This window comes from Fukomys damarensis, unplaced genomic scaffold (genome assembly GCF_012274545.1).
Source record: "Fukomys damarensis isolate Sample0158 unplaced genomic scaffold, DMR_v1.0_HiC HiC_scaffold_36, whole genome shotgun sequence".
Lineage (NCBI taxonomy): Eukaryota > Metazoa > Chordata > Mammalia > Rodentia > Bathyergidae > Fukomys > Fukomys damarensis.
In genome coordinates, this window is record NW_022900948.1 from 30,681,279 (window position 1) to 30,705,005 (window position 23,727).

Consider the following 23,727-nt stretch of genomic DNA (forward strand, 5'->3'; position numbering starts at 1 on the left):
TGGTTTCAGTAAAAATAAGGAAGGACGCCCCTTCCGACCCCTGGCCTTGCTCTGAGTCCTTTGTATGTAGTTGTACGCATTTTTCGCAGAGTCCTTGTGAGGAATGTTCTTTGATTTGAAGAGGTGGAGCTCTGAGGTTAAACCGCGTACCTAAGTTTCCATAACTAGTAATGGGGCTGGGATTGGACTCTGGAGTCCATTATTCTTAAACATAAACTCCCACCATCTCAGCTAGGTGGCTAGGGAGCCTGATTGCCTGACTGTCTGGGTATTTTTGTTTTTCATGGTAGTCATTTTTTTCCTAATTTATGTTTCCCACCCTCTGATGTTTTTCTTGTGTAGTTTGCAGTGTCTGTGGGAAGCTTCTTGAGATCTTGTGGGTAAACAAGGTTCCTGTAATATCTATGCCTGTCTCCTGCCTGGGTACCTGGGGCATCCTCAGAAAGGGAACTGAAGCCCCAGAGCTCTGGGGGTGGGACCTGGTCAGCCTTTGAGGGACCTGTGAGTCTCTGGCGTCGCTGACCTAGAGAAGATCTAAGTCCAGAAGGGAAGTTCTCAGTTGAGGCCTGGGCAGGTTAGTTCCTCCTCTCCTTCTCCCTCTAAGTAATTTCCTCAGCCTGGCCACAAAAACCAAAGTCAGCGCAAAGACCTTGGCCTTTTGTGACTCTGGCCTCAGCTCTAGGAAGCCCAGCCTGCCCAGGCCCTGAAGTTCCTTTTTGTGTTGTTTTCTGAAGGGCAGTGGAGCCGAGCTGGCCACTCCAGCATGAACCACAACTCCAGGAAGGAGAAATAGAATCCGCCTGGCTCTCTGCCATGGCCTGTGAGCCGCAGATGGACCCTGGCGGGGCAGCCAGCCCGCTGCCCACCGCCACCCCTGGTTGGAGTGCCCTGCCTGGGGGGAGCCCTCCGAGGTGGGGACAAGGTACGGTCATGGCCTTTCTTTCTCCCTTTCCCTCTGTGTCTCGCGCTGTCCTGGACTCCAGTTGCATGCTTGGGGGCAGAGGAGGGGCATAAAGAGGCCTTTAGATGAGGGTGGGGGGCTTCAGAATCACTTCTGGGCCACTTTCTTCCATTTCTCCCTGGTTCTCTGTGTCCCTGCCTTCCATCATCACCCTGTGCTTGGCTTGTGCTTCCTGGCTGGCCGTCATTCCTCCTCTCTCTCTCCATGGCAGCGGGAGAGATGTTTCTCAAATGCACATCCAGCCATGTTTCTTTCAGTTCAGTGTCTCCCTTTGGGCTTAGCGTGAAAATCTGTCATTCACCATGTTGTAAGGCCTGCCTCAGTGGCTCCTGCCCTTCCTCTGTTGTTTGCCTGCTGTTCGGCCACAGGGCTTTTGTATATGCTGTTTCTTCTGCCTAGTATGTTTTGCCCACTGTATTTCCTTTGTTTAATTTCTCTTCATCCTTCTGAGTCCTGTTCAAATATTCCTTCTGTGGGGAACTTCGATGTCTCAATTAAGTCAAGACCCTCTGACATTCCTATTTCTGCCAAAAGTACTTACTATGGCCTGGAAATAGTTGTCTGTGTAATAAATGTTGACTCTCTGGTCCCCCAACTAGAATGTAAGTTTCAGGGCTAGGGACACAGCTTAGTTGTAAAGTAGTTGCCTAGCATTTGGGAGTCCATAGATTACATCCCAGCACCATTAAAATACAGAATGTAAGCTTCAGGAGGGCAGGGGTGCTGTGCCGTGCTGTGCCTGCCTGTGTATCTGCAGCAGCAGCTCAGATGCTGAGCAAGTATTTTGTTGACTATATGAATGAATGAACAGTGCCTGGTATAGGCAGGGGGAGGCAGCACTGAATTGTGGGGTGTCCTCAGGAAAGTGTCTGGTTACCTAGAGGAGAGCAGTTTGTACACACACATCCAGCAGTGGGACGGAAGGGAGTGAAGTGGTTTACCTCTGGACTTCAAAGCCTCTGCTCTACTGATTTTTGGCAAGCCGGTTCCTGCTCCTTTGTAGGAAATCGTGCTGTGCTGCCTACATAGATGTGTGGGCACACTCCTGTATTTTCCTTTGGTAGCTTTTCTTAACCCAGGTGTAAAAACAACTGTTTCTGTGTGGAGGACTTGTTAGTCTCCTTTTAAAGAACAGAGGAGAAATAGTGTTGCTGAGAATCCAGAGCTCTTGATTTGAAAGGTGAACAAAAACACAGTGTTCTGGCAAACACCTGCTGGGCAGAGGAGACCAGACCCCTGTGGGGCTTCGCTCTGTGCGGTGCAGCAGGAGCCAGGCCGAGACAGCACCCCATTTCCATGTGAGGGGTCTCGGTGGAGTCAGTGAAGTTGGGGTGAAGCTTTGGCCCCGGGCCTTGTGCAGAGTTAGGCTCCCAGGCCCAGGACCTGTTCTTGTTATCTGCCTTTATTTTCCTGTTGTCCAGGCTTCTTTACTTGTGTGTTCTGGAATTTCATCTTTATCTTTTTATATTTTATTTTTATGATGCCACTTTTGATCCTTTCTGGAGCGGTATGGGATGGTAAAAAAATCAAATGCAAATAAGTCCATGCTGGTCTCATAACTTTTGGGTCCTCACCAGCTTGCTTTTAAATTGTGAGGACAGCGGGGCCAGTAATTCGGCACCCGTTTTAGGATCTTACGGATGATTGGTAATATCTTCTGCAGGGGCTGTGAGTGACCTCTAAGGGAGCAGGCAGCCAGGGATTTAAATCACTTCTTCAAGTTTAAAGCATTAGGGACAGGCTGGGCTATGATTGCACAGCCCAAGGCTGTCTGGCTGTGCTTTCTCCACATCCGTCATCCCTCCCAAAAAGAGATGGGGGAAAGGAGAGAGAGCGGGAAAATATACAGTTCCTTTTGACAAGATGCAGAAGTTTGAATTTTATGGAACCTGTAAAGAACCCCACCAGCCAGTGTCATGGCACACGCCTGTAATTCTAGCCTTCAGGTGACTGAGATTGGTAGGTCGTGAGATCGAGGCCAGCCTGGATGACTTCGAGGCCAGCCTGGATTACATAGCGAGACCTTGTCTCAAAATACCAAACCAACCAAACAAAAATCCTATCAGGACTGAGGAGCCAAGGCCTTTCGTATTAATTTATTTATGCGTCAGACATGTGTGGTACACACTGAAGCCAGCTCTGGGGATTCAGTGATGAACTGTCCAATATGAAAGTGTGTAGTCTGATGGGGAAGGAAGATGCCTTAACCAAGGCATTGCATATGTATATAATGGAATAATTGCATGCGTACGTATTCATCTCTGATGCCTGTGAAGGAGAAGAGTAGGCAGTTGTGGGTAGGTTGTAGGATTTGATCTTCTAAGAGTTGAGAATGTCGCTGAGGGTTCCCTGGGAAAAGTGATCAGTGAGCTACTATGTAAATCATGTGCAGGATTTAACCAGATGAAGCTATGTGGAAGTGTTCTAGGGAGAGGGAAAGCACATGCAAAAGGTCCTGGGGTGGGAGAGAACAATATATGTTCAAGAGGCAAAAGCGATGGGTGTGGCTCAAGGGAAATCTGGCAGAAAGCTCAGTCTCCTTTTAGCATCGTAAGAATGGTTTTTGTCAGCAGAGCTCAGAGGAGCTAGAGAAAGTTTTCCTTGAGGGATTGGTGTCTTATGATTTGTGCTGTGGCTGCTATGTGGGAATGCATTGTAGGAGAAAGAGCAGGTGTGGAGAAACCTACTGAAGAGGTGAAGGGAGCCTTGAGGACTAGCAGCTGTGTGGAGTTGGCCATCGCTGGCCCGGATAGCAGGGCTCAGGGATGGACTGAGTAAGGCAGGGGAAGGATTGTGTTTGGAGGGCCAGGGACCCCGGGGAGGTGGAGCCAGTCACTTGGATTTGAGTGTCCAGTGCGACTGGAGCTTGGCTGAAGAGACAGGAGCTTTGGGCCAGCAGGGAATCTGTTTATGGTTCATTCCGTCTCATTATGCAGGCAGTGGCCACAGATGCCGCTGAGCATGCATCCTCAGCCATGCGTGCCCAGTGCTGGGGTCCTGGTGTCTGGGGGCTGGGACACCCAGGACTCTGTGTCTGCTGACCATGGCTCACTCAGACTCGGACGTGAGGGGAGGAGAGCCCGATGTTTTGGTCCAGGGGCTGAAGCAGGAGAGGGGCTCGGGATTTCATCCCAGGCCTCTCTCTCCAGCCGGCCTCCTCTCCACCGTAGGCGAGTGTCTTGGTAGCTCTCGTGACCAGCCTGGCTGTGTTTTTGAGGGACCTCAGGTGTTATGTGTGCTGAAGGTGTACTGGGGGTGTTTCGAGTGTCCCCTCCCACACTCAGGCAGGAGCTCCATGGCTACCGTCTGAGTGTCGAGGTGGGGCCTTGAAGAGGTGAGGACGGCCCCGCCCCTGGGGTGGAGTGACGTCATCAGTGTGGAGTGGGTTATTTATCCCAGGAGCGGTGGCTGATTAAAAAGGTCGCATTCAGCCCAGTTTTCCTCTCTCTGGCACATGCTCACTTGTCCTTCTGCTGTGTTGTGATGTGGCCCCGAGGCCCTCACCAGATGCTGACACTTTAATTTTAGATTTCATGCATGTAGAACTATGGGCCAAATAAACTTCTGTGGTGCATGATTTACCCAGTTTGTGGTCCATTCTGTTACGACAGGGCGGGTCAGTGTATTAGTTTGCAGTTGTCGCTGTAACAAAATGACCAGCAGTTTGGCTCCCGTAGTGGCTAAAAACCACCAGTGTATTTCTTTGCAGTTCTCAGATCAGAAGTCTGACATGGGTCTCACTGAGCTGACATCAGGGAGTCGGCGGGTCTGTGCTTCTTATTAGAGGCTCTGTTGGGAACTCATTTTTCTGTCCTTTCCTAGCTCCCAGAGGCTGCCTGCATTCCTTGGCTTGTGCTCCCTTCTTCCCTGGTCAAAGCCGGCAGCAGTGCATCTTTCTGGGCCTTTCTTGCCAGTCACATCTCCCCCTGACTCTGCTTCCACCTCTCTTCCCCTGGGGCGATACTGGGTCCACCTGGGTGATCTAGGATGTGCTGTTCTGTGACCTTCCTGCTTTGTGCACCCTTAGTTCCCCATTGCCATGGAAGGCAGCATATCCTCCGGCTCTAGAGAGTGGGGTGTGGACATCTTGGGAAGCCACTGCTATACCATAACTAGTTGTCTCAGACTCGGAAGCTACTGGGAATTTAAGTTAAGAAGTCGCACTTCTTTTGTAGTGCTTGAATAAATGTCTGCTGTAGCAGGCCCTTGGTGCAGTTAGGGATTCAGCCTCTGTTGCCACGTCCCTTGCGATGGGAAACTCACTACTGCCATTCTTGTGGGGAAGTTTCCAGTCTTCGGAAGTTCTTCTAGGTCTCACACTGTATCCAAGGAGCCTTCTTGCGCTGCCTCAGTTCTACCTCCTTGGGGCTTCCTAGTCAAATTCTGTCCTTAGGGACCCAAGGACAACCATTATGTGCCCCCTTGTCCCAAGAAGGTCTTCGTAGCTTGAGGAATGGCGTCGCCATCCAGAGTGGCTCCCACTCCACCAGCTGAAACTCTGGTCTGCTTTCAGAGCTGCACAATGGCCAGGTCCTCTCAGTCCTCCGAGTTGACAATACCTGTGCACCCATCTCCTTTGACCTGGGAGCCGCAGAAGAGCAGCTGCAGGCCTGGGGCATTCAGGTGAGTGCTGCTTTCATGGAGTTTCTGCTATCTACCTGACCACCCATCCATCCCTTCGTCCATCCCTCCTTCCAGCCATCCAGTTACTCAGACGTTTCCTGAGCCCTTTGTGCTTGCGCGTGCTCGAGCTGCCCTGACTTCCCAGTTCATCCACTTAGCACCTGTGTGCTTTGGGCTGCCCACTCTGCCAGATGCTTAGCTGCCTGATCGGTGTAGAGGTGAACGGGACACAGTGCCCACGTTCCTGCTGCTCACAGAGCCCAGCGGGGAATGGACACGTGTTGGATAAATCAGGACAGCATGACATAAACGCCACAGTGGAGGAGTGTGCAGGGTATTGAAGACATTTCCAGGAGAAAATGATAAAATTGCTTGCAGGTGAGTGGTTATGAACGCCTCACAGAGGAGCGGGCTTGCTGTGAAGTCTTGAAGAATAAATAGGAGCGTGCTGGGGGGCAGGAGGAGGGACATTCAGGAGAGGGACTTGCAGTCTGCATTTGCAAAGGACATCGCTCTTGAATTCAGCACCTCACAATCCAGTTCCTTCCCGTGCAGGGAAACCAGGCCCACACTTCACATACCCTTGCATCCCAGTGCAGGCTCAGTTTGACTTTGAGCAGGTTGAGTTGCCCTTCCTGAGCCTCTGTCTCATCACCTGCAAGTGAGGACAGTGTTGTTAGGACCTATTACGTGGAGTTGCTGTTAGGATTGAATAGGTAATGCTCGAGGGACTGTCCTTGGAACATAGCAAGTGCTTATGAGTGAGTCATAATTCTTTTTTGTTTGGAGACAGGGTCTTCATGTGTAGTTCATGCTGGCCTTGGACTCACCATGTAGCCCAGGCTGTCCTTGAACTCACAGCAATCCTCCTGCCTCAGCTTCCTGAGTGCTGGCATTACGTGTGAATGTACCGTGCCCTGAGAATCATAGTTCTTTCTGTTGGTGTGAGATGACCTAGGTGTGGTCTCCTCTCTTCCTAAAGCCCTGGCATGGTGAAGCTTTCCCTGTGTAAGCCAAGGGCAATTGGTCATTGTGGAAACACTTCTCATTTTGGCCTGAAGATTTGAGAATTTGCAGCTTTTTTTGTTTTCAGTACATGGGACTGAACCTAGGGCCTTGTCCCTGAATACATCTTTGGCACTTTTTATTTGTTTATTTTTTTAAATTTTGAGACAGCATCTCACTGAATCACTAAGTTTCTCAGGCTGGTCTCGAACTTGTGATCCTCCTGCCTCAGCCTCCCAGAGTGTCGGGTTACAGATGTGTGCCGCCCTGCCCAGGCTCCTTCTTTAAAACTGAGCTGCATTTTTGCTTATAACATTTTTGTCACCATGAAAAGAACGTTTTCCAGATGCACAGTGCTATGAGCACAGCTGGCTTTTCCCTTTCTCTTTCCTTTCTGCCTTTGTGCAAAAGAGCATTTCCCTTAAGCAGCTGTTTTCAGATTAGGTTTGCCTGCCTGTGAACAAGTATGCTGTTCTACCATGTTCCTTTACTTATTTATTTTTGAGATAAAGCCTCACTGTGTACCTTAGGCTGGCCTTGAATTCATGGAAATCATCCTGCTACAGCCTCCCAAGTGCTTGGATTACCTCCATGCCCAGCTCTATCTTACTAAATAAAATCTTAGGTCTGTTAATTCTCAGTCTGTGTTCCTCGTCTGCTTTCCTGGGGCCTTTGAGGTTTGGAGCGGAAAGATGAATAGGTGCTTCAGACTGTATCAATAGATGCCCCTTTTTGCCACATGGGTGGTAGCACTGCCTGTCCTGGGTTCACCATGCAGCCAGCACTGTGCCAAGCAGTGTTTATGTATGAATTTATTTTGTATGTACCCAAATCCAACACCCCCGCCCCCCATTTTATAGAGGAGGACACTGATGTGTGGAGAAGGGGAAAACTTGCTTTAGGTCGCACGGCACATACTTGTAAGCAGCATAGCCAGAGTTTGGGCTCAGGGCCATCTGACTGCAGGGCCTGTGCCTTAACCATCCGGCTGCCCTGTGCTTGCTACACGGTGCTGATCTCAGGGTACAGAGACCATCTGCAGATGTCCTCCTGCATCCCAGGTTGTCCCTTCTGTGCGATGCCGTTCCTGGGATTTCCACCCTGGGTGTGCCTAACCTCGCTTCCATGGGACCGTCGCAGGAGCTGGGCATGATGTGCTTGCTGGCTGGAGGGTGCTGGGGGTGGTTCTCCCGTGGCTGATGGATCCCTTTCCCTTGGCTGGTCGTGCAGCTCCCTGCCGACCAGTACAGGAGCCTGGCTGAGAGCACCCTGTTGGAGCCACAAGTGAGGAGATACATCATCTACAACTCCAGGCCCATGCGGCTGGCCTTCGCTGTGGTAAGGAGGAAGGGGCTGCACGCTGACCTGCCCTGGTCCCATTGCACTGCTGAATGCAGCACTGTGCCCAAGGATTGGGGATAAAAGACTGGGGGCTGGTGGCCCAGCTGCCTGAGAAGGAGCAATGCTACATGGACCAGGATTTGGTGTGGGAGGAAGTCTGTGGGAGAATGTGGTCACCAGGTCCCTGCATAAAGGGTGGGAATCAAGAATGTGTATGCATGGTCTGATCAAAAAATATGTTGAGTGGTTAAACTAAAAAAATGATTACATTAAAAAACACACTGCCTTTAATCCCCCTCAGTATCTCCTAGCTTTGGTACACACTTATCCCATTTTCTGAAGCAGTTCTGAAAGTGTCGGGAACTCATTCAGACCGTTTCCACGGATGGTCATTTTGACTTTGAGGAAGAGCCAGAGCTTGCATGGTGCTAGGTTCAGCGGATAAGGTGGATGAGGACGCACTGTCACATTTTTTACAAGCCTGGTTCCTGTTGGAGGGCACTTAGCAGCAGCATTCACTGCATTTTTGGTCACCCCCGGGGAAGACACTTGTACGTGTATGTGCACACAAAAGTGCATGCATGCCTGGCAGTGTTAGTGTTGGAGCCCAGGCAGTCCGGCTCCTCCCCTGTGCCCTTAGCCACAGTGAGTCGCTGCTGCTTGGTGTGTTGGTGGTCACACGGCACAGCTGGCCCCAACTCTCACTGCTGGGGACAAGTCGCAGGCAGAAAGAGCATTGCTCAGTCCCCAGTAAGTGTTGGGTTGTGACATTGGGTTACCTCGGGAACGCTTGTAACAGCTCCGTGAGGAAACTGAGGCTAGGGAGGTGTCGTGGCTTGTGAAGGCTGCGTGACAAGTGAAGGAGCAACATGTTGATTCCAGAGACCCTTACCCTTTTTTTTTTAGAAAGAAGGATTAGGAGTAGCTTCTAAGCCCTGGCCTCAACTTCTGCTTATATTATAAACCGAGAACTTGACTCATGCCCACAGACACAGTGTTGCGTAGGCCTCTTGGTGCTGTGACCTGTTGGGACCAGGAGGCTGGTGGGCTGTTGTCCACAGGGTGTCCCTTTGAATGCAGCTAATGTTCCTGACTGTTCTCTCCCGGCTCCTTGCAGGTCTTCTATGTCGTGGTTTGGGCCAATATCTACTCCACCAGCCAGCTGTTTGCCCTGGGCCACCACTGGGTGGGCGTGCTTCTGGTGACCCTGGCTGCAGTGAGCCTGACGCTGACACTGGTGCTTGTCTTTGAGAGGCACCAGAGGAAGGTGAGATGTCCAGGGGCTCCTGCCATGCTACCGGGGAAGGGCCGTGGGGGCCTACAATACCGATCCTCTTGCTTGCCTCAAAGAATTCCTCCAACCATCAAAATTCAGCCCAATCCATGTGCCTAGAGACTTAAGTCAAATCATGTGCATGATTAAATTTCTCTCTCTTTGCATCTCAATCTCTTAGAAAGGCTTTGTGTTTGACTCACAGTTTTAGAAGTTTCAGTCCATGTTCTGTTGGCCCTGTTGCTTTGGAGGCCGTGGCAATACATCCTGTCCTGGTGGCAGCCCATGGTGTGGCAAAGCCACTGCCTCATGTCCCAGGAGCAACAGAGAAGTCTTTTTTGTTTTTCTTGTACCTAATCCCTATGAATTGATTTTTACTTATTTATTTTTTTGAGACAGTGTCTCACAGTGTAGCTCAGGTGGGTCTCAAATTCACTGCTATTCTGCCTCAGCCTCCAGCATGCTGGGATTACAGATGTGCACCACCACACCCAGCGTCCTGTGGGTTGTTTCCTCTGGAAGCAAGCTGTTTCAAGAGACAGTGTGCAGGCTGGGCATGGTGGCGCACACCTGTAATCTCAGCACTCGGGAGGCTGAGGCAGGAGGATCACTGTGAGTTTGATACCAGCCTGGACTACATAGTGAATTCCAGGTCAGTCTCAACTACATAGTGAGACCCTGTCTCAGAAAAACAAAAAAAGAAAGACAGTGTGCAAGGAGGGCACCCATAGCACTTCGGTTAGCTGAGCCTTTGACACACCTCTCCCTGGGTCTCACGATAGTCCTATAAGCCATTGAAGGTTAGGTTGGGAGAGCAGATGTGTGCTGTTCTCCCTTGTGACTGGGCAGAGGGATGGGCAAGTGAGGGGTGGGGAGTGGAGGAGGGCGTGGGGTGCCGACCTGGTGCTTCTGACAGCCTTGCCTCATTTAATCCCAGCTGACTTTAGAAGCTGCTGTAACATGATAGCGTAAACGCAGTGGCTTAAAACCACACAAGTTTAACACCTCCCTTTCGTGTGGCTAAGAGTCTCCTGGGTCCCCCTCCTTGTGCTGGTATTGAGGTGTAGGCAGGGCTGTGTTCTTTCTGCAGGCCGTGGGGAGAAGCTGCATCTCGGCCTCTGGCGGCTCCTGTGCCTGCATTCCTTGGCTTGTTGCCCTTCCTCCTTCCTGAGTGTTTTTCACACCTACCTCTCCAGCTCTGATTCTTCTGCCTCTCTTCCAATTTTTTTTTTTCATTAAGATTATCGGCACATGTTAGGTACACAGTAGAGTTACATTCATTGCTGGGATCTTGCACCCTTATATGACGTATCTTGGTTCTTATTTTTTCCCCATTCTCTTGCCCTCCCTTCAACCCCTCCATCTCTCCCTGTTTACAAAGACTTTGTTTTCACTCTTTCCTTTCCCCTACCCCTCTCATGTTTCCTACCCCTTTAGACCTTTTCTTCCTTTTTCACATTATCAATTACACATTTTGAGCCTTATTTACACTTTTAGTTTCTCACACCAGAGAAACTATTCGGTATTTTCACATGTGTGTCCTAGCCACTTTTTTTTTTTTTGGAGTACTGGTTTTCATTTTGAGGCAAGGTCTCCATAATACACTAGATTGTCCAGATTGGGCTTGAATTTGGAGTCCTTCTGCCTCAGCCTCCCAGAGGGATGGGAGGACAGGCCTGTGCCATCATGCCCTGCTCTGTACTTTTAAGGACCCTGTGTATACATTATGGCAGCTGCAAAGTCTGAGGTAATCTTCCTATTTTGAGGTCAGTGAGTCGCAGCGTTAATTCTATCTACCACTTTATGCATGTTTTACAACACAGTCACAGGTCCAGGGAATAGGCCTGGGGTGTCCTTGGGACCATTATTTTGCTTAGCACACTGACGCTGTCTTTGCAGCGACTTGAGAAGCTCCTGTGCCTACACTGTGCAGTACTGGGCTCTGAGACCCTTAGCAAGCACTCTTTCTCCCGATCAAAGGGTTTGTGTAAGTTGGTGAGACTCTGCCGGTGTCCCCTACAGGTTACACTGCTAGGGAAGGTCCTAAAAATATTTGTTTGTGGAGGGTGTGGCACAGTGGCAAATACAGTGTTTTTAGCCCAGTTCTGCCATCATGGTGACAGCCTGTGTGACATGTGCTGAGTGCCCGGGCTGCTGCATCTCCTGTGTGGATTAGCTGGCTTCATCCATGTCACCTGTTAGGTAGAGGCGTTAGCATCTCCACTGTGGGAGGCAGAGAGGTTAGAGGGTGCTAGGAGGCAGGGTCAGGACTCGTACTGTTGTTGAATGGGTTTCTGAAAGGGTGAGCACCCTTAAGACAGAATTTAGCCAATTTCATAAGAGTGGCTTTCCTGGAATATTCAGGGCACACTAAATCTGTGTCATAAAAACAAAAAATGGGTTAGGCCAATGTGTAAAATGGAGTTAGGTTGGCCAATTAGAAAATTCTTAGTAGAGTTTTCATCTGCATGCTTGTGCTCTGGGGCCAGGGGACAGTTCCTTGACAGGTGGGGTTGCTTGCCTGGGAGGCGCATGGTCAGCACCCTTGGTCTCCTCCATTGCGTGGCACTGTTGACTGTCCCATTTCTGTGACTATGGAAGAGGCCTCGGAACCCTCCCTTTGTGGGTCTTGTCCCTTGGGAGAACCCTTCCCCTTGATGGGTTGTTTTCTAACTGTACCTGAAGGCTGCCCACCCTATGGTTTCTTCCCCAAACCAGCCCTTTGGGTTGGGACACCTTCGCTCTCCCACTCCCTGGCCTCCTTGGCGTCTCCTCTGTCTGCTGTACACACGGCAGAGGTTGGTGTGGGTGGGAACAGAAGGAAACAGCCCTTCTGAGGACAGGTGCTGTGCTGCAGCAGACTATAAACTAGGCCCTTTATAGACAGAGTGCGTACTTCCTTTACTGTGGGGGCACAGCCCCATCTGTTCCCCCAACTCCCACAAACGTCTGTTGTACCCCAACTGTGTTCCAGCTCTGGATCAAGTACTCCATACACGATCCAGTGAAATCTCAGTCCCGGGGGCAGGGGCACTCTTTGTTCTTACTCTACAACTGGGGACAAGGCTAGAGATGGACATACCTTGGTCAGGACCACGCAGCCAGGAAACACAGAGCTGGGCTTCGTCCAAGGCTGTCTGATAGTACTGAGTTTACCACAGTGGGGGAAATGGAAGGGTTGCTGCATACCGTCTAGAGGGTGGGACAGTATGTGGCCCAGGAGTTCCTTGGCAGCGTGACTTTTGTCTTACAGGCCAACACTAACACGGATCTAAGGCTGGCAGCTGCCAACAGAACCCTCCTGAGACACCGGGTGCTGCTGGGGGTGACAGACACTGTGGAAGGCTGCCAGAGTGTGATCCAGGTACTGTGTCTGGAAGCCACCTATCCCTGATGACCCACATTTGGGCTGGGTCCCTGACGACAGGTGGTCTTGCATTTTCCCTCCACACCACGCGTCCAGGAGTCTGCGGATGGGAAGGCTGTCAGAATCCCCCTCCACCTCCCTGCTCCTGTGCTTTTTCCTTGGGATGCCTTTTCTGTGCTGAGCCCGCTGATGGGCACTGAAGATATCGAGGTGCCCTGCAGGGGGCCCGTCTGGAAATCTTCCTAGTAAAAGGCCTTTCAAAGGTCATTTGAAAAAAATCTTGCCCTGGGGATGGGGAGCAGACAGTGGGAGAGACAGCTGGCAAGAGGGACAGGACCTTGAGTCTTGTGGATCAGGCATTGGGAAGAGGAGGTGTCAGTGGGGCGAAGGTGTAAGACCAGGGACGTCACTGTCCTGCAGAACTTCAGTGTTGATGTGTGGCGTCCCCAGGGCCATGATGTGTAAACACGGAGGGCCTCAGTCTGGCTGAATTTAACCTGGCCTCCCAGGGGCTGTTCAGTTGAGGCAGAGGGAAGGTAAGGGTGGGATGAAGATTTCTTTCCTGGAAGAGCACCCAAGTCTTTTTCTTTTGGTATCGGGACGGAACTCCAGATTTTATACTTGGGAAACAAGCAGCAGAACCACTGCGCTAAATCCCCAGCCCTAAGAACACCCAAGTCTATTGCCTCGGGCCCGGGAGGTGTCGCTTTTGAAGGGCTTCGCTCATTTGTGTGTTTGGGCTTCTGACAGATACCCTGGCCACTGAGGATGGAGATGGTGCCCCCCACCCCGCCCAAGGGGGATGCATGATATCCAGATATTTGGAGTCTGTCTGGACTCCATGTGTCCTGGAGTCTGTCCAGTGATGGGTGGGACATGGGACCATTTTGGCCATTTGTATGGTAGTGGACTTTTCTTTTGGTGGTTCTAGGGATTGAACCTAGGACCTTCACACTGATCTGCATCCAGCCCTTTTTAATTTTTTATTTTGAGATAAGACGTTGCTAAGTTGCTGAGTTGCCCAGGCTGGGATCAAACGTGTGATCCTCCTGCCTCAACGTCCCAGAGAGCTGGGACTACAGGCATGTATCTCCACTGCCCAGCTGGGTTGAACATCTTCTAAATTTGCACACAAAGCCGTTTTCTGCACAGATGACCTGGGTTTAGTGTGGAGCTCTGGGAGAGAGCAGAGTGGCCAGTTCCTGCCAGACAGAAGGACATATGGAGCCATCCCGAGAAGGGCGGGCTCCTGGGAGGGAAAGAGGGGAAGGATGGACGTGGATGGGGAGGTTGAGGCTGGGCTGGTGCTGAGCCTCTGGCCCTGGCTGCTGCTTCTTTCCATAGCTCTGGTTTGTCTATTTCAACCTGGAGAACTGCGTGCAGTTTCTGTCCGACTGTGTTCAAGAAATGAAAACTAACCAAGAGGTAAGATATCATAAGTGAAAAAAGGACAGCAGGATAAATCAGGCCAGTTGGTATAAGTTGCATTACCGTGATGTTGGAAAAATATCTAAGAAAGAGTTGCATCGCTTCTTGGCCAAGTGTTAAGAAAAGTTACTTGGAGGAAAGAATGCTCTATCTAGGAACCAGTGGTTGCTCTATCTAGGGACTGTTATTATTCTGCTTTTTATCTAATAACACCTTCTACAGTTCTTGCAGTGAGCTTGTAATTTTTGCACTAGTGATAAACTCTGGCAGATCCAAAAGTATAACGTATTAGACAATATTCACATGTCCAGAGAATCTTTATTTTTGAGGTCCTATAGATTGAACCCAGGGCTCACAGTTGGTCTACTGCTGAGCTACGTTCCTGGCTCTTTTTACTTTGAGACAAGGGCTTGCTAAGTTGCCCAGGCTGGCCTCAAATTTAGGATCTTCCTGCGTCAGACTCTAAAGCAGCTGGGACTAGAGGCATGTGCCATTGTGCCTGGTGTTCAAAGTGCCTTTCTGACGTTTATTCAGAAGGTAGAGAAGAAACGAGTGGCCGTGAGGTGGCAATAGTTGAAGCAGGATGATGGGTAGCTGCCAGCTAGGCTGTATCTGTTTAGAAATTTTCATAGTAAAAAAAAAACCAAACCTTTAAAAGGTCATTGAAAAAAATCGAAGGCTGCTTAGCTGACTTAGTTACTGAGAGCCTAGAAGGAAAATTCCTTCAGAAGCTCTTATGGACCTTTGGAAGCTCTTGTAGGGAATAATGTGCCCCAGTGATATGGGTCCATTTCAGATGCTTCTGAGGTTTTGCTGAAGTCGGTATCTGGAGCTACCTTCCTCTGCATCTGCAGCTCAGAGTCATACACCTCCCAGTCCTGTCCAGTGTAGGACACACTTATGCCCTTCTGTTTCCTTTGCAGTCCTTGCTGAGAAGCAGACTGAGCCAGCTGTGTGTTGTCATAGAGACAGGGGTGAGCCCCGCAGTGCCGGAGGGACCTGGAGACCTGGAGGATGCTCCTCTCCTGCCCAGCAGAGAGACCAGTCCTCAGGAGAGGCCAGTCCTGCAGACTGAGCTGTTCCAGCTTGTGCCCGAGGCTGAGCCGCAGGTAATGGGTCCTTCTGCGTGTGGCAGCTGCCCAGACGTCTGTGTTCATGGTTTCTCTGAGGTAGTGGAGACCATCTGGATCTTACAGATCATACTTTCAATCTTCTTTTTGTTCACCTCAACGCTTTTACAAGTAGTTTATAGAAATTATTTTATTTTAGGATTTTTGTTGCATTCTAAAATATCTTAGTTTTTTTTTTTTTTTTTTGAGACAGGGTCTCACTGACCTGGAACTCACTATGTAGCCCAGGCTGGTCTCAAACTCAATGATCCTCCTGCCTCAGCTTCCCAAGTGCTGGGATTACAGGCGTGCACCACCACGCCCGGTTTAGGTATTCTTTTTTGATAGTTACAATGGATAGCTACTTTGATGGTTTATAGCTCACTTCACCAGTAATGATGACTCATTTGATCTTAAAATCAATTTACCAATCAACTGATCAGCCGTCTGTCCAGCCATCCATTCATCTGTAGAATTAAGTAGCAATTAGATATTTAGCTCTGATATGATTCTTAGAATTCTCTTGAATTCTAGTCCTTCTGTCCACTCTAGCTGCCTGTTGGGTCTCATTAATTGCTGGTAAACCAGAAATCTGATAATGTGTTTTGCTGCTCATGCTGCATTCTTTAAGCCATGAGGGCAGACCCTCCGTCATGGAGTTGAGCAGCAAGGAGTGGCTTGGAATTGAAGAGGTCACTTGTATTTTCTTTTCTGCCAACAGCCTTGGAGATCTAATGTCCAAACTAGCCCAGAATTGCCTTGTTTGCACTGCTGGGGAGAGGGAGGGCTGCCAATAGAACTGTTTAACAGAGAAAATGATGAATGTAGTAATCTCTTGCATCCCATTTCCTTCTTTTTTATTTAAAGAGCAGAAAAGACTGATAAGGTCATGTATTTTACTGTGGCGTGCTTGTCTGGGTTTATAGTAGCCTCTTAGATGTGGGTCTTTTCAATTGTTTTTCCAAATTCATTCAAACCAATGGGCATACAATTTCCCATTATGAATATCAAGTATGTGCGCATATTGTTAAAGCAGCTACCGTTATCCTTTAGCGAGGCAAACGCAGTCACTGCCCTCAGCTTGGCACGGACAGACGCTCCTGTTCCATCAGAGTCCCATGCCTGTGAAAGATATAGTTATAGGTTTTTACAGATTTTCACCTGGCATCAAATTCTTCAGCAAACCGTCTGTGGTGTGGATGGCTGTCCCTTCTTTGATGGGTGAAATCAAGTTCTAAGAGGTCAGCTGCCTTGCCCTCAGCCACACATGGAGGGAGAATGTGGCAAAGCCAAGGGTAGAAGCCAGCCCTGCTGGCTCTTAGCAGGCTGGTTCCTGCTACAGTTCTTTGCTTCTTCTTGTTGATTTCAGACTAAGTTGGTGAGGGGACCAATCTGAATTAGTGAGTGGTAGACTATTTCAAATTTTCAATATTTTAGAACTTAAAGGACAGCTCAAAACAAAAACTAGTCCTATGAATCACGCCCAGTTTCTGTTTTTGTGAATACTAATAATAATGATAATCATGATAATAATGGTGATGTTATTGAGACTTATTGAGCACCAGGCATTGGACTAGTGCTTTCTATCGCTCTGCTTCTGCCATTTTCACCCATCTCAGTATGGTGCCTGCTGCTGTTTTCTGGGGTCATCTGTGAAGACAGGTGCGGGGGTGTGAAATGACTTGTTCAGGGCCAGCTGCAGAGTGGATGAGCTGGAGCTCCCACTTTGCTGTGTGTGTGTGTGTGTGTGTGTGTGTGTGTGTGTGTATGTGTGTGTTCCTGGGGATTGAAGCAGAGCCTGTACACTGAGCTTCATCCCCAGCTCTTTGTATTTTTCTATATTTGAGACAGGGTTTCAGTAAGTTGTTTAGTTGCCTTGGCTGGGCTCAAACTTGTGGTCCTCCTGCCTCAGCCTCCCAGAGGGCTGGCATTACAGTCATGTGCTACCACAACCAGCTCCTCTTGGCCTTCTAAATTTTTTTATAATTACTAACTCTACCAACACAAGTAGCTTCTGTGTTTGAAAATGAAAAAAGTGTGTGTGTGTGTGTGTGGCACTGGTAATTTCTGTAGTGCTTTGAGGTTACATAGCATTTTGTGCATATTATTAGTGGTGCTGGGGATTGAACCCAGGGCTTCTTGCATGTGAAGCCCTTATTCTACCACTGAGTCACACCCTGCTATTACCAAGCAGCATTTAGTTTCCCTACTTGGGTCTGAAGAAGTAGGTTGCATGTGCTTAGAGCCATGGAGTTGCAGAGCTGGGCTTCTAGACTAGGCTGGGTTCTTCCCAGAGCCCCAGCTGCTGGCCTAGCCTGGTTCTTCTTAGTGACATCAGTCCTGGGCCAGGGGCAGGACGACAGCATGCTGTCTCTCCTGCCTAAGCTGCACTGTCCTCCAGGTGCCTCATGTTGGTTGCCTCACTCTGCTTCCCTGCCTCTTCCAGGAAATGGCGCAGCAGCTGCTCTCGGTATTTGGTGGCTACTACATCCGGCTTCTAGTGACCTCCCAGCTCCCTCAGGCAGTGGGGACCCGGCACATGGACTCTGCAAGCATTCCGTGCCCTTGCCAGCTCATAGAAGCGCATATCCTGGGCCCGGGATGCTGCCATTTCCTGAACAGGTGACCTAGGGACAGAAGTCTTTATCATCCTCCAAGACTGAGAAGTAGGGGAGGTTCCTGGAGCTCGAGATGGCCCATGGCGAGTTCCAGGCCAGGAGATGAGCGGCCGAGAGTGCTCCCAAGGGTGTCATGACACCTGCCACAGGGATGTTGTGCCCATGCCAGGACCCTGCACAGAAATGTCTCAACAGGATCCCGTGCTGCCCACTGGGCTTTGCTGAGGCTGATGGTTGTTGAGCTGGTCCCACCCGCATCCTCTTTCTGTGCTGCATAGAGCTTCAGCCATGGAGGGAGAGGTCAATCCCTCACCCTTTTCACTGCCCACAGAGCCCAGGACACGTGAAGGTGGCCTGGCAGGGCCCGTCTGGCATCCAAAGTTTGGTCTCCTCTCTCCAGCACCTTCATATCAGACGAGGAAGCTGAGGATCAGGGAAAGCACTGCTGTTTAGGCTTCGCCTCTGACCTTGCAAGTTGTAGGACTGCCTCTCTCCGGTCTGCAGAAAAGAAGCAGAGTCTCAGGATGTCTCCCCTCCTTAGCCTGCTCTCCCCCACATTTTGTGAACAGCAGTGGTGCCTGGGCTCTTAGGCCAGCCCCGGGCTCCAGAGACAGGTGTGGAAGATGGGCGACTGTGGCAGACCAAGGAGGAGACCGCTAATAAGAGTATTTGCAGCAGCTGGATCGATCCTGTTTGAGTTGAGGACTGTTCCTTCAAAGACACGGATGCTTTGGCTGTGGTTTTCTCCGGCAGATGTAAAACACTAGGTGTGTTTTCTGATACTGATCTTCCTGTCACGATGATCGGTCATTGTCCCATTGTTCCAGTCGCTCCTGGAATTCTGTGAAGAGCTCTGAGACCTCCAGGGGTTCTGCTCCCCCAAAAGTTTGACGACCTGGAGTTCCTAGGCCTGAGTTACAAAGCCATGGCCTGACACTGAAGGCTTCAAGCCCCAGGACCCAACCTTCACCTACAGTTTTGCCATCGTCTCCCGCAAGACCTCTTGATTGTCGAGTCTTTCCTGAACTGACGCATTTCTTCTTTTCTCTCTGTTGGACTCTTACTCATGCCTGAGTCCCATCTTTCCTTATCCCTCCCTCAGGAATTCTTCCAGCACAGCTGCCCTGCTGCTCACTGCCAACTCTTAAGTTCTTGTTACAGTTGTTGCTATGTGCACTGATGTTTTGGTTACTGGTCCTGTTTCCCTCTTCACATCCATGCCTGTTTTCCTAGCCAGATTGTAAACTCCCTGAGGTCTAGCCCTGCTAAGTGGGAAGAACCCCATGGACTGATTGCTTTGCTGTCCTTATAGTAGCGTCCTCACATTGCTCTCCATGTCCAGCTGACTGATGAGACCTGGGTTAGGATGGACCTGCATTCTGGTCTTGCTCTTCTACTCTCAGCTGTGTAACTTTTGGCAAGTTGCTTTCTTTGGCTGGCCCTTAGTTTGCCCATCTTCATGATGGTGGATTGGATGATTCTTAAGGGTCCTTCCAGGGCCAAAGTTCTAGTAATTTCCAGAAAGCTAGAAAGCTGCTTTCTGTTGCAGCATTACCTACGTGCAGAGGCCACCTCCTTGCCACGGGCCTTATGTGCTGTTGAATAGAACACTGGCTTAGCTAGCAGGAGACCTGGATTCTTGTCCCAGATTTTCTGCTTCCTAGCTGTGTAACCTGGACAAGTCCCTTACCCTCTCTGAGTGTCAGTTTACTCCTTTATAGTGTGGATCTGGTGAAGTTGAAATGTCTCACTGCAGAGATCTTGCTCTGTGTGAGGCAAAGCTGACGTCATCCTTGTGCCAGAGAAGAGGGGTCGTGTACACAGAGCAGCACCTGGAAATGGTTGTTACAGGCATCGCCCTCAGCCAAGTTCCAGGGAAGCTTTCCTCAGTGAAATTATTTACGAAGGCCCTCAGGACACTGAGGAAATGTTGATGAGAATGTTCCTGGTAGAAGCCTGTATTTATCATCCCAACCATAAATCCCTGTAACTATAATAAGAGAATAAAAATGCGTTTGTTAAATGACAAAGCAGCAGTTTTTCAATCTCGAGGTCAGCTCATGGAGGCCTGGATGTGTTCTTTTCTGTTTTTTCTCTCTTTAGAATTGCTGATGTTCTCCCCACCCCGGGTGTGTGGGGCAGGCGGGGCTTGCCCACAACATACCTGTCTTTCTTTGCATGCGTGCCTCAGTGTCCTCGTTTATAAAATCCTTGTGATCCGTGCGCCACCTGCTTCCCAAGGGTGCTGTGAAGATCAGCTGTCTGAGGCGTGTAATCTGTCCTCAGCTGTATCCATCAGAGACCCCGTGGCTTTGGAGACAGCGCAACAATGTGGCACCGCAGTGGAGGCTGTCACTGCTTGGGTTCCAGAGTCCTAGTTATCCCAGTCCAAGGCCTGCTGCTTCCTGGCACCGGTCTTGGCCTTCTTCAGGGGACTGAAGGCAGGTTGGGGAGATTGATGTAAAAATGTCCACATTGCTTGAGACTTCCAGTTTGAATAATAGTTCAACAAACTGTTGCTATTAAACAGATAAAGCCCTCACTGTTGTAGATGGTGGGTGCCTGTCTATTTCTGTTGATGTCCATCTCAGATCCAGTTACTCCAGTCCTGTAGTTTCTTTTTCTCTAGGAATCAAGATTCTAGTCAAATCTCTAGAAAAGTATTGAGTTTAATACCGAGTGATGGCAAAGAGGGAGGTCAGGAGCAATCTGGTAGCTTTGGGCTGGGTGCTCCCCCTCTCTGTACCTCCTGTACCCCGATTTCTGCATCTCCTGAGGGGATGCGGTGACAAGGGGGAGTGATGGAAGTGGTGAAGCACAAACCACCCAGCCGGCTCCTGCTATGGCCAGAGCAAAGGCTCAAGCGGTTTTGTCTTGAATTCAGTCGTTATTCCATCAGCGCATGCACGGATAAAGAAAACGCAGGGCGGGGGACGTAGCTCAGTGGTTGTGCTGCCTGCCTCGCAAAGTCGCAAGTTGGATACCCGGTACCAAAAAAAAAAAAAAGTGGCATTTTACACAACAAAGTACTACTCTTGCTGTAAAGAAGGATGAACTGGAGTCTTTTGTATGAAAGTGGATGCATCTGGAGGCCACAATGTTAAGTGAAATAAATCAGACACTCAAGCTTAAATACTGTGTGGATTCTTTTACATGAGACACTGCAAATACAAATAGTAAAGTAAAAGTTAGCTACTAGGAGATAAAGACACAGATCTTTCTCAGAGATGGGGAGGGAGTCAGGAGATGGAGGGAGAGGGTGAAAAAAGGAATTAAGATGTGTTATGTACGTGTACAACTTCACACCAGGAATGCAGACAGTCTGTACTGCAACTATGTACTGATAAATAAAATAGAAAAGAAAATATTTTCAAAATGAAAAAAACGTCAGACTTATTTTTTGCAGTGCTGGAGATGGAGCCAAGGACCTTTTGATGCTAAGCATGTGTGTGCAGTCACTGCGCTACTCTGTGGCAGCCCTTCATCTTAGCTGCTGGATGTGGTTTTCTGCCTGTGTCTGTAAGCACAGGTCCCCCTTTTTTTTTCCTCTATACTGGGAATTGAACCCAAGGCCTTTGCTCCGAGCTATGTCCCCAGCCCTTAGTATTTTTATTTTGAGACAGAGTCTTGCTGAATTGTCCAGGCTGATCTTGAGTTTGCCATCCTCCTGCATCAGCCTACTGAGCAGTTGGGATTACAGGTGTGCATAACCAGATATAGCTGTAGGCACGTAACTAGGTTTTTAATCATGCTGTCCAAATCTCTACCCGCACTGATTTTGGCTTCTTTGTTGTATCAGGGACCCAGGGAGGAAATCCCCCAACTCTGTAGATCGGTTTCTTCTTTTACTTCTGACACATCTTTTAATTATATAGTTTTTTTAAAAGGAGATATAATTCAGATACCATAAGATTTGCCATTTTAAAGTGTACAGTTCAGGGGTTTTTACTATATGTATAACTTACTGCTATTCTAGATTTTCATCACCACTCTTCAAAAAGCAAAAGATGAAGACCCCCACAGCCATTAGCAGCCCCTTCCCCATCCTCCCTGGCGACCACTAAAGAACTTTCCTGCCACTGGTTTTCCCACTCTGGATGTTCTATATAGATGGGGTCCGGTCCCACAGTGTCACCCTTTTGTGTGGCTCCTGGCACATAGCACGTTTTTAGGGTTCATCCATGTTGTAGCTTGTACTGGAATATATAAAGAATTTAACATTATTGTTTTCAAGGTACATCTGTTTTCCTACAAATGTCTCTATCCTTCTTTATAACTGAGTAGTATTCCATGATGTATAGATAATACCTTTTCTTTAGCTATTTGTCTGTTGATGGACATATAGACTGCTTCCAAGATTTAGCTATTGTGAATCATGCTGTTATAAACAGGCATATTGCTGTAATTTGATGTCTTTAACTCTTTTGGGAAGATACCTAGAAGGTGAACCACTGGGTCAAGTGGAATGTCTTGTTTTAATTTCCTGAGGCTCTCCATGCTGATTTCCATAATGGTTGTGCTGGTTTACAATTCCCACCAGTAATGGAGGAAGGTTCCTTTTCCACCGTAGCCTCATCAGCGTGTATTATTATTTGATTTCTTGATGATAGCCATTCTTTCTGGAGTTAAGACCCCATGTCAGCGTTGTTTTAATTTGCATTTCTCTGATAGCCAGTTGAACATTTTTTTCGTGTATTTATTGGGCGTTTGTATTTCTTCTAGGAAATGTCTGTTCATTGCAGTTCCCCCATGTTTTCATTGGGTCTTTTATTTTGGGGGAAGTATGTCATTTCTCTTGAGTTCTTTGTGTAATCCAGATATTAGGCTTCTGTCTAAGATGTAGCTGGCAAAAGTGTTGTCCCAATCTGTAGGTTGTTTCTTCACTTTTTTAGTTGTTTGCTTTGCTGTCCAGAGGCTCTTTAATTTGCTATAATCCCGTTTGTTAACTCTTGCTATTATTTCTTGGGCAGTTGAGGTTCTGTTCAGAAAGTTCTTGCCTACACCTATGATTTCAAGAATTTTACCTATTTTATTTCCAGTGGGTTAAATGTTTCTGTTTTAATATTTAGATCTTTGATCCATTTTGGTTTAGTTTACTACAGGGTTAGGTATATGATTCTAGCTTCAAGCTTCTGCATGTCAATAGACAGTTTTCCCAGCACCATTTGCTAAAGTTAGCTTTACTCAGGTGTATGTTTTTGGCCCCTTTGTCAAAGATCAGGTAGCTGAATGTGTCTGGGCTTGTTTCCACGTCCTGTGTTTTGTTCTGCTGAGCTACATGTCTGCTTTTGTGCCAACACCATGCTGTTTTTATCAGTGTACCTTTATAGTATAATTTAAAGTCAGGTATTGTGATGTCTCTTGCTTTGCACTTATTACCCAGGATTCCTTTTGCCATTCTGGATCTCTTCTGGTTCCATACAAATTTTAGAATTATTTTCCCCAGCTCTGTGAGGAATGCTGTAGGTATTTTGATTGGGATTATGTTAAATTTTTATATCAGTTTTGGAAGTATGGCCATTTTGACAATATTGGTTCTGCCTATCCAGGAACATGGGATTTCTTTCCATTTTCTGACATTTTCTTCAATCTCCCTTTTCAAATTGCTGTAGTTTTCACTGTAGAGGTCTTTCATTTCCTTGGTTAGGTTAATTCTTAAGTAGTTAATTTTTCTTTGTGTTATTATGAATGGTATTATTTTCCTAATTTCTTTCTCACTGAATTTATTACTAGTGTACAGGAATGGTATTGATTTTTTTATGTGTTGATTTTGATCCTGCTACACTGCTGAATTTGGATATTCTAGGACTTTTGGTAGGATATTTTGGGCCTTCTATGTAGAGGATATGTCATCTGCAAATGGTGATAATTTGACTTCTTTCTTATACATGTCTCTTTTTTAATTCTTTCCCTTGCCTGATTACTCTGGTTTTGAGTATTGTGTTGAACAGGAGGGGTGGTAGCTGATATCCTTTTTTTTTTTTTTTTTTTTTTTTTTTTTT

At 48.3% G+C, this 23,727-nt stretch overlaps 1 protein-coding gene across 2 annotated transcripts in view; it reads left to right on the forward strand.

The window, feature by feature from the left end:
• The first annotated feature begins 345 nt into the window (after window positions 1–345).
• The window catches only part of Tmem268 (transmembrane protein 268), a 32,166-nt gene continuing 8,784 nt past the window's right edge, over window positions 346–23,727 (forward strand). Inside the window, exons 1-9 of one of the 2 annotated variants that reach the window (XM_010639438.3) lie at window positions 354–574; window positions 735–922; window positions 5,475–5,584; window positions 7,820–7,927; window positions 9,048–9,197; window positions 12,457–12,567; window positions 13,915–13,995; window positions 14,922–15,107; window positions 17,554–20,858. In XM_010639438.3, coding sequence (XP_010637740.1) covers window positions 814–922; window positions 5,475–5,584; window positions 7,820–7,927; window positions 9,048–9,197; window positions 12,457–12,567; window positions 13,915–13,995; window positions 14,922–15,107; window positions 17,554–17,733 — 1,035 coding nt within the window. In that variant the 5' untranslated portion in view covers window positions 354–574; window positions 735–813 and the 3' untranslated portion in view covers window positions 17,734–20,858. Of the gene's footprint in view, window positions 575–734; window positions 923–5,474; window positions 5,585–7,819; window positions 7,928–9,047; window positions 9,198–12,456; window positions 12,568–13,914; window positions 13,996–14,921; window positions 15,108–17,553; window positions 20,859–23,727 lie in introns of those variants that run through there. The other variant, XM_010639439.3, reaches the window with a different exon arrangement.